The sequence below is a fragment of the Calliopsis andreniformis genome, chromosome 6 (genome assembly GCF_051401765.1).
Source record: "Calliopsis andreniformis isolate RMS-2024a chromosome 6, iyCalAndr_principal, whole genome shotgun sequence".
In the NCBI taxonomy this organism is placed as follows: domain Eukaryota; kingdom Metazoa; phylum Arthropoda; class Insecta; order Hymenoptera; family Andrenidae; genus Calliopsis; species Calliopsis andreniformis.
Window position 1 is genome coordinate 10,152,170 of NC_135067.1, and position 17,135 is coordinate 10,169,304.

General features: G+C 37.8%; 1 protein-coding gene across 3 annotated transcripts in view; it reads left to right on the plus strand.

Moving 5' to 3' along the window:
- Positions 1 to 17,135, plus strand: part of Heph (polypyrimidine tract-binding protein 1 heph) — a 278,567-nt gene that overhangs the window by 181,516 nt on the left and 79,916 nt on the right. For all 3 annotated transcript variants that reach the window (XM_076379927.1, XM_076379928.1, XM_076379929.1), the window contains exon 3: positions 6,236 to 6,385. In XM_076379927.1, coding sequence (XP_076236042.1) covers positions 6,236 to 6,385 — 150 coding nt within the window. The remainder of the gene's footprint in view (positions 1 to 6,235; positions 6,386 to 17,135) is intronic.

Sequence of the window (17,135 nt, forward strand, 5' to 3'; positions counted from 1 at the left end):
TTTCACATTACATTTTGCAAAAAATCAATTATATTATCTTCAAGGCATAAGTAGTAAAATTGTTTCTACTATTTCTTAAACATTAAAAAATGTATTATCAGCTTATAGTAACAACTGTTTTAGTGATCCAATTTTGGTAACCTTCGCTTGTATAACGTTACGTGAAATTTATATTCGACAGAGGCTCTGTAAAAATTACTTTGAGTAATATCCCATATTTTAAAGAACCATTGACCTGCGGGTGATTGTTTCCATCGAGAAAGCTAGAGCCATACCGGAGCGTTTTCTAACGGAATCGGGATGTTGACTTCCGGTTGGCGGGGCGCATCCTCCCTCGTTATCAGCTGATGGGAGGAGGTCACGGTGCCCATTTCCTACAAGCGATTTTCCGCGAATTGCCTCCATTATGTCCAATTATCGGCTCGGATGAAGGAAGACATATTCTAGGATGGGGGTGGATGAAAACCGACGATGGGTTCGAAGGGAGTGGCAAGGGAAAGGAGAATTTTTATCGTGCTTTCGGTGACGAAAGGGAAACTTATGATTCTGAATATTGTATCTTTAGGAGAAGCTTCGATCTAAGCATGGCTTAGAAATAGGATAAGGGGTGGCTTGAGGATCAGAAGTTTTGTTTTGTGGAAGTTGCTATTTTAAAATAGAATCAATTTCATTTTCCTCTTCTTTGAAAGTTTTCTATTACTAACTTCATGGAACTTTCCCTGTATAGTGTTTTCTGTTTATCCATCTCCGTTGCAATGATCCTCACAAATATGGATTTACTCCGCTACATGTACACGTCAAAGTTTGTTTGGTCTAATATAGGTTTGGTTTAGAGCAATATATCATGTCTATATTGGATCTACTCTGGAGTGAAATTAGATTTCAACTGAAAGTCTGTGTTGAGTCTCCTCTACGTTTGCACTAGTTCTACATGTAAGTTGGCATAGCTCTAGTTTAATTCAGAATTAAATTTACATTGGACCTAGCCTGACAATGAACATTGGTTTAGGTTTAATCGGGATCTGAATTTAAAATCTGTATCAATTCTGAATTATCAATCTGTCTAAAAATATACGTTACAGCTCCAATCCAGCTTAATCCCAAGCTCAAATTTTGTTTCGAACCAATTGCAGTTTACATTCACCATGAAAAATAAGCATTCTGTTTTAAACGAGCCTGTGCAAACGCTACGAGAATTCCCAGATGAAAGAATAAATTTCAGCCTGCTTTCAACATCGACGTTGAATAAATTTTCGGTAATCGAGAGTACCTTATCTCTCATCTGAAGCACTAATAATCTCAGAGAGGGTCAAATGACAAGTCGAGGAAATCTCTGTTTGGAATTGCTCGTCTTGGGCGAGTAATTTCGAAGAAAAGGGGCTATCAAATGAGACAGTCGTGACGTCGAGGGCAAAACGATGCGCGACACGAGTGGCTGTCGATCGCAGAAGAAGAGGCTTAATTGCCCGACGTTTCCCTTCCTTGCGAAGCCAGGGTTAAGTGGCTCGATGCAGGCCACGAGAAACGCACTCATGGTGCAAACAAGGTTGACTTCGAGTGCCGTTCAACCACTCTCGACAACGACCTCGAGGACCACTTCGTACCTGGACAACGTGTTCTAGCATCTCCACTTTCCTCGCTACACTTCCTCTCCCTTTTCCTGCTCGTCGCATTCAACCATGTATCTCGTGCAGCTTCGGTTTTTGTTCGGAATTTTATTGCTTCGCAATGTTCATTGAACGAACATTGCTCTGAAGTACGTATGGAGAGATGAACATGGCTCTTTCGAGAGGATTGTTTCTATGCATCTCTTCCCAGTTGGTTGCTTTTTTTGGGCAGAGCATCGAATATGTACACGTCAGTCTTCTCTGGGAACTAATTTCGATATACGGTTATGTGATTGTTAGGTACTCCTTGGTATCTAAAGTGTCTTCTAACTACCTCCCGAAGTTTCGAATGAATAATATCTAGGAATACAGTATAAATTCTCGGTTTTGGTCTACAAACTCTTCACTTCAATTTAATGTAGATGTATGTAGAAGGACTTTAGGACTTTATTGACTTTTAAATGGAATGAAGGTCTACTTTACAGATAAACTAGAATTCGAATTTGATTTTAAGTAGCAAGGGAATCCTAGCACACCAAGTTGTCGACTCCAATTTTAATGTGCTTTTGCAAAGTGATAGTATGCAAATTGGTAATGTTACTTGTAAAATATTAGGTGTAGTTATTAAATGGTTTTGAAGATTGCTGATCTGCTACATGCAGAAGATACGAAATTTCGATTGCTGATATATTCAAAACTATTTAATAACTATACCTAGTACTCTATAAGTACCATTAGCAATCAGCATACTATCACTCTGTAAAAGTACATTAAGATTAAAGTCGTCAACTTGGAGTGCTTTCCTTGTAAGTAGTTAAACATTGAATATGTAGAAATATTTAGGATCTGAATTAACCTATGTTAACACTATTCTTTCAGTTGCTGACAGTATCAGTACAGTTAACTCTTTTTCTCCATTAACTTGTTACTATAAACCTGACACTGAGGAACAACAAATATTACAACATGTAATATCGAAATATCCTTTATGTACAAGATTCTCTAAAATATCGTTTTATAAAAGTCCTCAAATAGCAATCGAATATCTAAATACCAATAAAGCCTCCAGCAGAAATTTCGAATACACTATAGCTCAAGGTTCATTCTCGTGAAAATCCTGAGCTGTCTCACCTGTCTCTGAAAACGCACCCCCTATTTATCGTCGTTTCTTATCGTTACTCGAGTTTTAGAGAACGAGTGCCCAGGCATAAGCAGCAGCTTTACGAGTCCTCCCTCGATGCCATATTCCACCGACTGTCTCTCCGTTTCTTTTCCAGCGAAATCCTCTCTTGCCCGCGCGTCAGCTCGCCCACCCTTCCCTCCCTTTTTCGCGGAGTCTGCGAAGATGAGTTTCGAGTCTTGTGAAGTGGCTCGAGGTGGATTCGGGTAGCGGGAAGCCTCGAGAGTGGGCCCCTGGGCAGCAGCTAACCTTTGAAATTAAACCCTCGACTTCTTTTGATCCCCGCCGGTAATTCTTCTACCCCTTAACCTCAGTCGACAGGAAGATGGGGAGGGGAGGGGCTGTTCGAAGCGGGTTATTCACCGAGACGCGTGTGGATTCAAATCTAACTCGCTACTCTGACCCGCTTCAGTTCGCAAGTATTGTTGAAATGTCTTGCTCGTGCTATTATGCTACGAAGATCTGGAGTGAGGGTCACTTTCACCCTTCCTGGGTGGATTGGACTCATAGGGGATGATAGGTGGACACTAGTTCTAGAGTATCTGAACTTTGGTCGATTATCTTTTTTATGAAATAGCTTCATATATTGGTGTACCAGGCGAGCTTGAAACCTGGAGTTATTAATTAACGTTTCTTAATTGCCAGTTCATTCTTTTTCTGAAAATTCGGAAGAAAAGAAAACTGACATAATTTGGGAAACTTTTATACGACGAACTTCTGGAATGAAATGAGTTAAGCAAATTTACTCCATTTTAATAGATGGAATCAAGAGTTAATTGCATACAGTATTTCTACCTTGCATCCAACGATAATTACGGAATGAATAACAGTGAATAAACTGCCCTCTTAAATATTATAGGTAGTCTATATTAAGTGTTCCTAAAATACTCGTTGAGTCACCGAGTATTAAAGTAAGTGAAAGTGAAAGAAAAACTACGTTATAAATGTATTACGCGAAATGATATTAACCGAGGAACGGAAGCAGTATTCATTTCACTAAAAGTGCAAAGTGGAACGAGAATTATGTAGGAATCTATTTTTCAAACTCTCGTGAAAGTGACGTTGTAGATTGTGAAGGATATAAATCATAGGAAAACCAAACTCAATCTGACGTACTTTTTTTGAGTGACAGGAAAATCGACGTCCACGATATAAGGAGACCGTACACGATGAACCGATCATAAATATATTCGCGATGATTGATTAACTGTCAGTTTGTAGAAGGCAAATAAACATTTTAACAATTTTATAATTCTACAGTAACTAATACCGTACCGTGATTTAATCTGTTCAGATCACTTGCAGTACACTTCAGATGCTTATTTTAATCTTTCTTTGCTTTATTCTTTCAATCGATATTTCAGCTGAGTAGTTAATGAAAAAAGTCTGTAATTATTTCTTGACGAAACTCCGAGTTTCCAAGCTACCAGATGTAATTAAATAGTAAAACACAATTGTGCAAATTGAATACTCAATGATGCATAATAATGTATTATGCAGCAATTGCATAGGAATGGATCGTGTTGGCAACAGCGTCGTGTACGGTAAAATTTATAATGTGCAATCAAATTATGCACAATGATGCGTTCAGCATTGCATTGTACATGTTCGCTAGATTATCGAGTTCCACGTGATAATGTTCCATTGTACGAACTCGCAGAGGGGCCGATTACTTCGCACTCGAGTCTCCTCTTAAAGTCTCGAAACTGAGACAATCTGTACCATTATTCCTTGAAAGCACGATAGTCCTATAATACGTCTATGTAATTACCATAGAATTTATATAAGTTCTTTAGATATGTCTGAACGTTAATTTATAATTCCACTTGGAAAGAAGAATCCTTCGTTCATTTTACTTATTTCTTTACTTACATATAAATTAAAGAAAAATCAGAATAACTACTATTAATATTATAAAAAACCAAGAATCTCAGTTTCAAATTTTGTCTTATTCGTATGCCTTGGCAATCAGCCAATCCCAGATATCAACCTCATCACACACAGTAAACAATGTTTGAGTTTACAGTAGAATATAAATTATACACGGTTTACTCAGTTTTCTGAAAAGTTCTAAGGAACTATATTTACCATCGGGTACACGCAAAAGGATCATTTTGTTATTTTCTCAGGGAATGCAGAAAATATTGTGCCATATTGATGGTGTGAATTAATAAAATGCTCCACGTAGCCGTCCAGCAATAAACAGGGTCACACGCGAAGCTGGATCAACATAAAATATTCTCGAGGAACGCGGTAGCAAGGAATGAAACTAACCCCGCGAGCATTTCCTCCTTTCCCCCTCCAGAAAATCTCTTTCACCGAGCCTCCTATTTGCTTCTTGAAATGCGCTTTTAAAATTCCATTAGTCCTCGTTAAAATGCCCCCGAATGAAAGCCACACACGAGCGCCGACTTCCAATAACCCTCGAAGAAAAACTACTCGCGACGCCGTAAGAGTAACGAAACTTTTCGCTCGCGTATACATTTAAATCGAAACCCTTGTTGCCGGGGGCAGAATTTTCAATCACGGCTCAATCTAGTCGACTTGCCTTGCAGTCAGCCACCCCCTTACCCTCCCCGTCCCTTTCTCGCTCTTCCCACGAACTCTGTCTGCCTTCGCCACCCTCTTGTACCGCGAACTTTCTTTCTCCCTCTCTTGGTCAAACCCTCGTGCCTCGCCAGCAGTCGAGTTGAGGTTTGCTCGGGTTTAACTTATCGGAAAACGCGCTTCTTAGCGGGTTAAGGGAGACAGATATTTTCTGTACGGTCTGTAATCCTCCACTTTCATTTTGACAGATAGATGGAATTGAGATAACGGGGGAATTATTGAAATGTAGGACGAAGTGCTTAGGAATAGCTTTTTTATTGCTGCTGAAGTTTATTGAATTGGAGTTCGATTAATCATTACATTTTTTCATTGGGGAGATATCAGTTTTTTTCTTTTAATAGAATTAGTTATTTTTTGATTGAAGAACGTATCTATAATACAATTTTGATAACACGTTGGACAGAAGATTTTAAATGTAAACAGTAAATCAGGAGTTTCAAAGAAATTCTCTTTTCGCTGAAACAAGTAACATGGATAGCAAATACATGTAATATTGCGCATTAGAGTGTAGGTGAAGTAACAATAACTGGTTATTGAAACACCCTTAATTCGTGGTAAAAGGTGAGAGTTTGGAGGGGGTAGGAAAACCTTGAGTGGTTTAAGAGAGTTAATTGGTTTCGTTCAGACTATAGACTTTTGAACATTTAATAGTACTACAACCTCAAATAATTCACAGTAACAAGTATCTTAATTCATGTAACGAATACCTGAAACCGAAGCACTTGCTTTTAATAGCTATAATTTTGTTTTAGATTTAAAGTATCAGTATTGTTTCATTGTATTAAGCCAGCACAGAATTCTTGAATAAATTTCTCATAACAAAATGGTTTTTGTGTTGCAGGTTAAACTCGACAAGAGCCATAACGGCAAACCTTCGAGAGTCATTCATATCAGAAATATACCAAATGAAGTGTCAGAAGGGGAAATTGTCCATCTTGGTATACCATTCGGCCGCGTCACCAATGTCCTCGTACTCAAAGGCAAGAACCAGGTAAGTGTCCATTCACAAGATTTTCAGATTCTAAAATTTATGTAATATTAAATTCGCCAGGATAACTAAAATTAAAAATTGGTAATTTGCATTCAGAATTTAAATTTTAGAAAATAGAATGCTGGAAGTTAATTTTTTGCAAAGTGTTGTAAAAGGAACTTTTTCTTCACGAAACGAAGCTTTATTAACAGAAGGAAATATAAAACTCACTTTGATAGTCAGGATCACATAAAGGCCACAATATTATTACATGCAGGGTGTCGGATAGCGGATGATAGAAATTTTTGGGGTGATTCTACGTCAAAACAGGATGGAAATTAAGAATGACAAAATTGCGTTTAAGCCTGTTTCAGAATTAATTGTTGAGACAACGTCTAAAATTCGAATGCAGTGTGTCTGACCTATGGCTTATTCTACTTACAAGCCTGCAGTCCTTAGAACAGGCACAAAGAAATCAGTAAAATAAGTTCTAAATTAGACACAGAGAAAATAATAGTATAAATCCAAAGTCAAACACAGAAAAACCAGTAGAATATGCCTCAAGTCAGACATAGAAAAATCAGTAAAATATGTCCAAAGTCAGCCACAAAGAAATCAGTAGAGTAGGTACCAAATCCAAAGCAAACCATTAGAATAAGTCTCAAGCCAGACACATCAAAGTCAGTGAAATATGTCCCTAGTCAGACACATTCCACACAAATTTAAGACGCCTTCTCAGTAATCAATAACATTGCAACGAGGTTTCAAATGCATTTTCGTCACTTCCCATCGATTCTTGATTTTCGTTTCACTTAGCACGCAAATTCATCCCTATAAATTTCTAACACCTATCGTCGAGCACCCTATACAATACCAAAAACCAGACAAATTTCTAAGTAATAGCATATAAGGCTCCAAACTACCCCTAAGCAAAAAAGCATTCTTCCCCCTCGGTGCAGCGATAGAATGGCCACAATAACAGGGCAGAAATCCTTCCCCAAAACAATATTTACGCGCTCTCGATTCATCCCTGTTCCCGCTGGAGCACATTTGATCCGCGGCTAGGAACTCGCGTTTGCGTCCACTCGGCGATCCGGATGCGCAATAACAGATGCAATCGAATCATCGATTCGGCGGATTCGAATCGATGATCGGCCATTTAAGCATTATTATCCCGTCCATTATTGTCCGTGTGCTCGGCGTGCCGCGGACAAAGGCCACCACCCCTCTTTTTTCGCTATCCACGCGCCCCTTTGCGCGATTCTGGCTTCATTCACCCTCTCATCGGTGACGTTCTATGCATCGTGGCGTTATTATTCTGGATGGGACTCGATTTATCCCTTCCGCGGTCTCTCTCTCTCTCTCTCTCTCTCTCTCTCTCTCTCTCTCTCTCTCTCTCTCTCTCTCTCTCTGGGTTTTCCTTTTTTTATTTTTGTTTTCTCTTTATTAGAGAGTCAATTATGGCGCTGAAGGTTTTTCAACGCTTTGTATGGTCTCTAAAAAAAGTTTCAAGTGTTTGACTCACTTTTTTTCTGTAGGAAGTAGTAGGATGTTCGTAAAGTTGCACTCTACGCGTACTATCGTAATAGAATTTTGCTGCAGAGACAAAACATTTTCGAAACATTCAATAGTTTATATACTTGTAGTAAGTACTTCGTTCACAGTTTGTATATTGAAATAGAGTTATAGTTCTGTTATAAGGAAAGTTTAATATCCAGGAGCTAGATATGCATAACTTCACCTTGTCACTTCAAATAAACTGCCTCTTATACTATTACTCTTTCAGTTATTTATGAACCACGTGGGATGTGTATAAAAGATCAGACAATACATGAGCAAAGCCATAGCGAGCCCAGCTGAACGTCAGTTCAACGTGTTTAAAACCGACATACCCAGAATTTTCTATTTCACTCGCGTGGAACAGTTTCCAAAGCGAAATGCTTTCAACCTCTTTGAAATAATTTGACCTCGTCATAGGTGGTACAAAGCAATTGCGCGGCCCACACAGAATTCATCCAAATAGCCGCGATAACCGTGATTTTCTAGAGCCACAGTTGTTGTCGAGCTTCGATCCCGTAATCGTTTTACAAACGGTGAAGTTACAAAGTTGCATTAACAAATTGAAACCCCTCTTGATCGATTCGGGAACGTGTATTCATTTATCCGCTGGAAAATTGCACGCGTCCAGGATGAATGTAATTCCTGGTTAGCAGGGTATTTGGGTAGCTCGAAGTGATACATTCCCAGGGAATAATTTTGTCGCGGTGACGTAGAACGCTCTCGTGTGTTACATGCAGTTCGGCATAAATTAATATTAACCGTCGGTGAACGCGTATTTGTCGTTGATTACGAATTCGCCCGGTGAATATTTCAATCCACGCGTGTCGGCGGTCGATTATGACCTTTTTGCGTTCAACCTGTTGTAATGGGACGTTGTGATATTATGGACAGTGTTAATGGCCAGAGAATGACAGGGAATTGCTTTCAATTGTTGTGAGAAGTGTCTAACCCGAGTATGTGCCATGCTTTCAAAATTATTGCCATGTATTGAAATAGGAAAATTGTAGTACGTAATGAGCTAACTTTAATTTCAAGGTTTAATGGAGATATATTGATTCAGGTTTTTTAGTTTCATGGGTCAAAATGGAATACAATTTTATGTGGCGATTTTCCCTGTAATTCAATTTCATATTTGAGGAAACAATTTTTTTAATATTATTATTATATTCCTTAGTTTTACTCAAGAAATAGTTCAAAGTATAAAAATCGTGATTTTCAGTAGGAATCATTTTTCTCACTTCATATTTTAATCCTCAAAATATGCAGAAATTATAGAAAATTGTACACTAAACATAGAACTAAAATAAAACTGTGATTAATATGGTTTTAAAATAAAACTACAATTACAATATCAGGATATTAAGTTTGTAGTTAGGGAGATCAATTAACCTTCTAAGATGTCTCATAAAAGAAATTACATTGCTTTTTAAACAATTAATAACCAAGCTTCTTGCATGTTGATACTTCGATAAAAAGTGCAGACTTTGCTCCACAAATATTTATCATGGACGATGTATTGACTCGTTCTCCTCCATTAAAGAATTAGCAACCGCAGCAATCTATTTCCGTGTTAATCCTTGCCCGTTTCAAGCAACATTTGAGAAAAATTCTTAAAGCAGGCGTGAATCGATACTGATCCGCGGATTCTAGGATAACGGGGGAAACGATGAAAGAAAGATGAAAGGAGGCTGGGTCGGGGGCTTTGATGAAGATTAAATTTGAATACCGAGCATTTATCTGTGTAGCGGCTTACTGGGCATGAAATATTTGAATAACTTGTAAATCCGCTGAATTCGAAGGATCGCTTCCCTGTTCATCCCTCCCGGGACTTGTTCCCGCACGATCCTCGAATTAAGGAACGATTGAAACTGTTACCTGTAGGTTTTCTGCGGCTAAATTTAGCTCTGGATATTGAAGAAGGACTGTGTATAAGAAAGTTTCAGGTGTTATTACTGTGCTCGGTATTACAGCAATAAAGCTATGCAAATCTGAGTTAATTAATTGCAAGTTTTAGTCTTTCGACAGAGTAAAATTTCTGTTATAATTGGGACTACTATTTTGTAGAAATTTAAGAATTATGACGTACTTCAACATTATTATCACAAATTAAAAGGTATTTTATTATTAAAATATAATGCATACAAATTTGAATGAAAATTATTTGTATTATTAGAATATTATGCTTAAAAATTTGGCTGAAAATTATCTTCTTAATTTTTGCTCTATTACAAGAAAGATCTCTGGTTCCCCTATACTTTATTTCAAGCTTGTATTTAGTTAGGACTTTCTCAAAACTGCGATAATCCTTTATAAGCCACTTTCTGCAGCAATGCGTATTATTCAGCACATATTATTCAAATGTGGTTACCAGCATACAAGATAACATCCACATATTTTATTAGTATAATATGCTACAAGTTATGCTAAACCATTATTCCACAACAACAATAACAATTTATTCCAATTTCATAAATATTCTATTGGCTGAATGTAAAATTGTATATCTTCCAAGGAAGAAAACTCAAGACCCATATTTAGCTCTCCTGTTTCATCACAAATGTTGGTGATTAGAATGCGCGTGAAATTTTCAGGCTAAATATCGGTGGAACACCCTGTACATCCGTGGCTAATGCGCATGTAATTTGCCTGTGAGGTAAATCTCCTCGTCCGGTTCAATGCGGCGAACCAGTGCATCGATGCATTATTTTAATCCCTCTCGGTATAAACAAACCAAGTTGGCATTATCATACGTGTTGTACTAGCCGCTCTACACGTGCTACGTTCCTGTATATTCACGTTTCCGTCAGCATGCATTAAATATCCGCAATCAGGCTCGAACATGGATAACACGTCCTGATTTCAACGTGCGTTTAACGAGTGTTAATTACATTTATCGCCCTTAGCCCACGTCAGACGTTTCTAAGGAAGGATGCATCGTTCTGTGTCTTATAGTATATGTTACACAAACTTTAGGTTTAAAGAATTAAAGAAATAATTAAATAAAATTCTGTGTCTTACATTTCATTTATACAGTTCTCACTGTTCAGGTTTTCGGGTGTAAGACGAGTCCTTTTGGAATTACTTTCCCAACGATTCGCTAGCATTGTAACTAGTTCCATCAGGGGGTCAAGAGACACACTGGATCCATTTTGTCAGCAGTCAATTTCAATTTTTTTATAAACTTCTTTCAAATTTCTATTTTTCCTAATTAATCCTGTAAACATTTGATTCAAATATCGATGGTGTATTAAAATAGAGGTTTCTATAAATACCCTAGAATTCTTTCGATTTTTTGAAGGCTCAAAACAGTAAAAAAAATGCGAAATGGACTGACAAAAATAGTCCCAGTAATCCCACAAAAGGTGCGACAATCTGTACCCACAGAGGGTTGATTACAAATCCAGACCTCTCCAACTCCCCAACAAAAACACTCAAACCAAACCCAGTTAAAAACTCCACATCTAATTCAATTACAACAAAAACAAGATCCCAAGTTCGCCTACAACAAAATTTCCCAAACCCTCCCCCAGAAAACGTCGCACGTGCAACCCTCGAAAAACGTGCCCCCCAGCGTCCCGACTCAGCGAATCGTGTAGCGAGTCGTCCCCTGTCCCGTGAAACCGAGAATCGCCTCTTGAAACGGCAACAACTCCCCTAAGACAATTCGAGTAACTCGATCAGCCAGGAAACTCGCATTATTATCGTGCGCGACGCGCTCGCGGCCAAGCTTCCCAATTACACGCAAACAGACGGCGCGCATTGTTGCGACACGACAATGGGGCGTGTGGCGCAACAGCAAAGTACACCGCGGTAGAACGACGTCAGAGGGGGGAGGGTAGAGGTTGAAGGGCGAGGGTAGAGGAGGAGAGGGATAATGCCGTTGCTGGCGATGGTGGTGATGGCGTTCAGTAAATCGAGTTTCACGATGAACCGCCGAGTTGACCCCTGCGGGCACTTTCGCTGTGTTTGCTTTGATTCGAAGTTTCCGGTTAAGTTGGTTACCGGAACGGGCGGACAGGCTCTTTGTCTGATCCTGCAAACCCGCCAGGCCTCCTGGATTTTCGATACCGTTCGCACTCGAATCGCTCCGCGAGCCTTTGCCATCGCGACTGCGAGTCTCCCTCGCCCCGGGCCGATCCCCGCTGAAATTCGTGCAGCTTCCTTTTGATACACCGCCGAGCGGGCTCGCGCTGGTTGGCCTCTTCCCACTCGCGTCTTTGTCCCGCTCGTTAGCGGGACCGACTCGACACGCGTGCACGGGTTCTTTTGGAACTGGGTTTCTTTCGTTATCATACCGCGGCTGGCTCTTTGAGAAGCACTCTTGGGATTGCCTAGTCGGGGAGAAGTGTGCTCGCGACGACTTTCTGGAACTATTTATTTGGGGATTAATGGCTGGGGTAGTAATTGTGAAGGTGGTCTGGGTTGAGAATTTGAAACAGGTGAATTTGTCACTTATTTTGTATTGTAAATTTATGCAAGGATGATGAAGTAGAGAATTCAATCTTTTTGAAGTTTTTTGGGATTTTTGATTTGTAAGGGAACTTTGGACAGTGTGCATCGAGTTTTTTGTTAGGTGGAGGGGGAAGAAATAAAATACTTTCATAAAGTAGGAAGGAGCATCTTTGGCTTGTTTTCGACTAATTAATTCTGTACCTCAGAGCCACATTAAAGCAAATCCTTTTCTTTCAAAATTAGATTTTCTACATGATCTTATTACTTTCTCTTCATTGTATTGTAGTTTAATGGTGATAAAATACCAATTAATTTCATATATTAACTTTTTTTGTTACCTCATTGGACGCAGTCTTAATCGTGGATACGATTTAGGTTATTTAGATCAGACTTAAGATCTAGTTTGAATCGAATCTAGTATAACTTTTGTTCCTTTTTAGTTACTTGCTTATTTTAAATTACAAAATTGGAGATTGAATTAAGAATGTAAATTTAGTAAAAATATGGAAAATATGAAAATTAAATTGGGAATCTCAGCGTGGGAGAAAAGAAATTTTCAATGTGGAAAAATTAAAATTCGATTTACAGTTTCAGTTTAGAAAAGTCAAGATTAGATTTGAATTGAAATGTAGAACAGAACTGTTTTTACAGTTAATAAGAAAACTGTAGAATTTTTTCCTTTGAAAATTCTCAATTTTTTTCAGTTACTGATACGGAATATGAATAATACAAGCATTGATCTGGTTCTAGTTATATGATAATCTGGGTAAGCACAAAGACGCAAGCACGGAAATTGCTAATTGAGTACTTCAAAGGGAGAATTCCTTGGGTGCGAGGGAAGTTCGTTTCATCGCTCGTAAAACTGACGAAACAACTGAAACTCGCGTAACTATTCAATTATATGAAGATTGAACCCAGTGTAACGACGCGATCGCTTGGTTTCAGTTGTCCGTGTTAAACTTAGTAACGCGAGTCAATATTAAGCCATGTAAATAGATCGGTAGAGATTCTTGGACGATATAACGCACGAAACGGGGAGCGTGAAACAAGAAAATGTTCGACTATACGTCGCCAGGTGATTATGAAAGTTCGCTGTATAATTAAATATGCTCGAACTTCGATAGAACTTCTAATCTATGTATCAGGAAAATACGACACGAGAACTAAACGGAGAATGGGGAAGATTATACAGGGCATTTTAGAGTTATAGCAAACAGAACAGAGACGATAAAATTCACTTAAAAAATAAGAAGAAAAAAAGTGAACAGTGGAAAGATTTTATATGTGATCAGAGGACATTAAAATGCTATCTTTTTTTTTAATTTGCGATGAATTCAGATATGACATAAATATGTACCATATTTAAATTTGAATGAGTACTAAGAAACAAGATAATTCAATAAGTACATATATATACCTATTAGTGAGAATGTTAATTCAATTTAAGCTTTCCAAATATAATAATAATAATAGATACCCTATAGAACTTCATAATAGTTATCTTAAAAACAAATTTCTAGTTCATTTAATCACCAAAATATGCTCTATAAGCTTAAAAATTAGAAGAAAAAAATACATTCATTCCAAAAGATTAAAAAAAAATCAAAAGTGACATAAATAAGTATATTTTATTTCACTAAATGTTCAATTAAGTAATTATGAATTAAATGAAAAAGAAACAAGGATGAATGTAATATCAAAGGTGAAAAAACTAGCTGTAAATATGCGAATGTTACAGTCGACAGATTTTTTACGGAAACTTGGAGGTTGGGGATGGAAAACGGAACGCTTCGTGCATGATAAAACGTGGATGCACAGACCGAGCATCTTTTCTGTATCAACATTTTAAATTCAATTTAAATTCAATTAAAGTTGGCGGCGTCGCTTAAACGATCTGTCGAATTCTGAAGAGAGAAAGAATATTGTTGGGTTGAGAGGTTGGGGAAGGGTGAAAGTCGGCGGTTGCAGGGGTTTTGTTCGACTTGGCACGAACCCTGGATTCTTTCCTAATTATTGCACCTCTGTTATCTCGTTTCTTTTCTTCACATTCCACGTTCTAATTGTTCAATTAACGGATCGTTCGTTGCGTCTGGTTCATCCTTTGCGAAGGCGAGCCTTTTCACCGATTAAAAGAATTTAATTGTGGCAAATTACGAAAGTTCTTTATTTTTCAATTCACCTTTCATGTGTGTGTAATTTGTAGAACAACATCCTGGTTTGTAATCACAAAACAGGATTCAAGCTCTCCCTTTACAGATAATAGGATTTAGCTATTATAGTGCTAGGGAAATAGGTACGCGTTTGGTCAGACATATTAGTAGTCGTTACAGACCGTGCAGTCTACGATTATATGCGTTTGATAGATGTAATTAATACATGTAACTGGAGAATTTCAGCACGCAATGCACGACAAGTTTCAATTTTAATCTAAGAATTAATGACGTTGGAAGATTTCAAACATTTTACCTCTTTAAATTTTCACATACATTTAAATTTACATTGAAATAAAAATGTCGATTTTGTCATTGTTATATCTTTTTTATTCCACAGTTTGTATTCTATTTTGACCATTCTTGTGACATGAATATTTGCACAGTTAAAGATGTGCTCGAAAGATGTTTTGCTGGATCATTGACGTTGCAAATCTGGCTGCATTAAATTAAGGTTAAATTCCCATTATGCAAACAGTATGCGACTGTAAAAAATTGCGTGGAGGGGTGCGTGCTGCAGGTTTGTGTATCGATTCGTAGAGTGTATCGCATGTAACGAGCTCGTTTACCTAAATATGGGCTCACCCTGGCGTTCATTCACGACCTACTTTTTACATTCTTCAACCGCAACGAGCCTTCCCTACCTATGCATGATTATTTGTTAAACTTTTCACGAAGATCCACATTGTGGGCATATTTGATGGCTTCTCGTGTGCTCTTCCATCTCATTGTTAAGATTAAAGGAAAGTATAGAGAAGAAAATTTCATATACAATGTTAATCGTTAGAGCTTATTTTACGATTGAAATAAATTTAATTTTTATAGCTCATTTAAGTCTGGATAGGAAGTATTTATTAATGAAATTATTTTATCTAAGGATTCAAGAAATGATCTATTTTTGACATTTTGACTTTAGCTAGAAATAGTTCTTGAGAAAATCTAAATAAACTTAGACAATTAACAAGAACTTAGAAAAATTATGTGAATATCTACTATTCTGTTTATAATAGATCATGTATTTTTGTAGTTAGTACTTAACTGAATATTATCATCCTAAAACTATCATTCAGTGATGCACAAGCTAGAATATGCTAAATATTCGAGCAGGACGATAAGTATATCCAATAGTGTATTTACCTGTGGCGTAACCACTAAACTCCCCTAATTATATTTATTAGCGATACCGCACATACCAGTTGTTTAACACACAAACCATACTGACCGATTGAAAGGCATGCAAGCATTTGGAATTCACATAAAGCTTTAATAGATCGCTATATTCGCGCAAAAGAAACAATATCCACCCACAAGCTGAATTATTTTCTCCACGACAGCAATAAACTGAAACCCCTGTAGCGTCCGAATCACGGCTCGCAATAAACCCGAAAAATCGAGTATTTCGATACAGAGACACCCCTCATATTTAGTGCCTCCAGTCTCCAGGCAAAAGTGCAGGAGTAAAGGGGTGAAGAAAATAGAAATAAAGAGAAAAACGTTCGAGTGAGCGGAGAGCGAGACACAGAACACGGAGGGACGAATAGATTCGTTTCGAGTCGGGGATTTCGACGCTCGTTAAGCCCCAGCCATCGTTCCCTCTGGCCTCTTGCGCTAGCGACCCCCATTTTCGTCGCGCCACTTCGGTTCTTCGCCCTGACCTTTAAAAATTCCAAGCATGGGTGAAGACGACTCACTGGCCAGCTGTTAGGGCTCGAATTTTCTCGAGTCTATTCTTTAGCGAGTCGCAGGGTCGAGACGGAACTTCTGGCTGGGAAAAACTGAGGAAAATAAAATGGGAAACGCGCAGGGGTGAGAGAAGAGGGAAACAGCGTTGCAACGAAGCAGAGTTCTCGCGCCAAGTTTCGAGCGAGTTAAAATAAGAGTGGGAGGGTACAGATTAAAACGACGAGGGGATCGATATTTGTTTGGCGACAGTTTTGCCATTGCGGAGGAACGTTTTGAAAATTTTAGCGAGCGAATCGATGGGGCTGGAACTGTTTCAGAAATACATTTTTGACGAAAATAGATGGCTTGCTGGTGTTTAGTATTACTTCATTTTTTATTAGTATTATTTTTAATGTTTAGTTTTATTTTTCATTTTTCATCCTATGTATCGAAGGATTTATCTTCTTATCGTCAGTACTCTATTATTATTATTATTTTAAAGTAATGTATGGTGTATTTGAATTACAATCTTGTGGAACTCATAGAGGCAGAACTAAATTCAGCATGAAATTTATTATAATTAAAATATATTTATTTAGAAACATATAGCAATTTAATAAGAGATCCAATTGATACATTATATTAACGTAAATAGTGGTAACAGGAAATGAGTAAAAAATAATTAACTGAGCAGGATGTGTAAACGGAAGCTTACTGCATATTAAATCTCTCCAAAAATAAATTACAAAAAATTCCTAACCTATAGAATTTCAATTTTTCGATCGCTTAAAAACAAATTTAGTAAAATCGAGTCCTCCAGGTAATCTCCTTAATTACATTTTATTTTTATTCCTAGCATACAAGAGTTTATTTCTAAAATTCTGGAG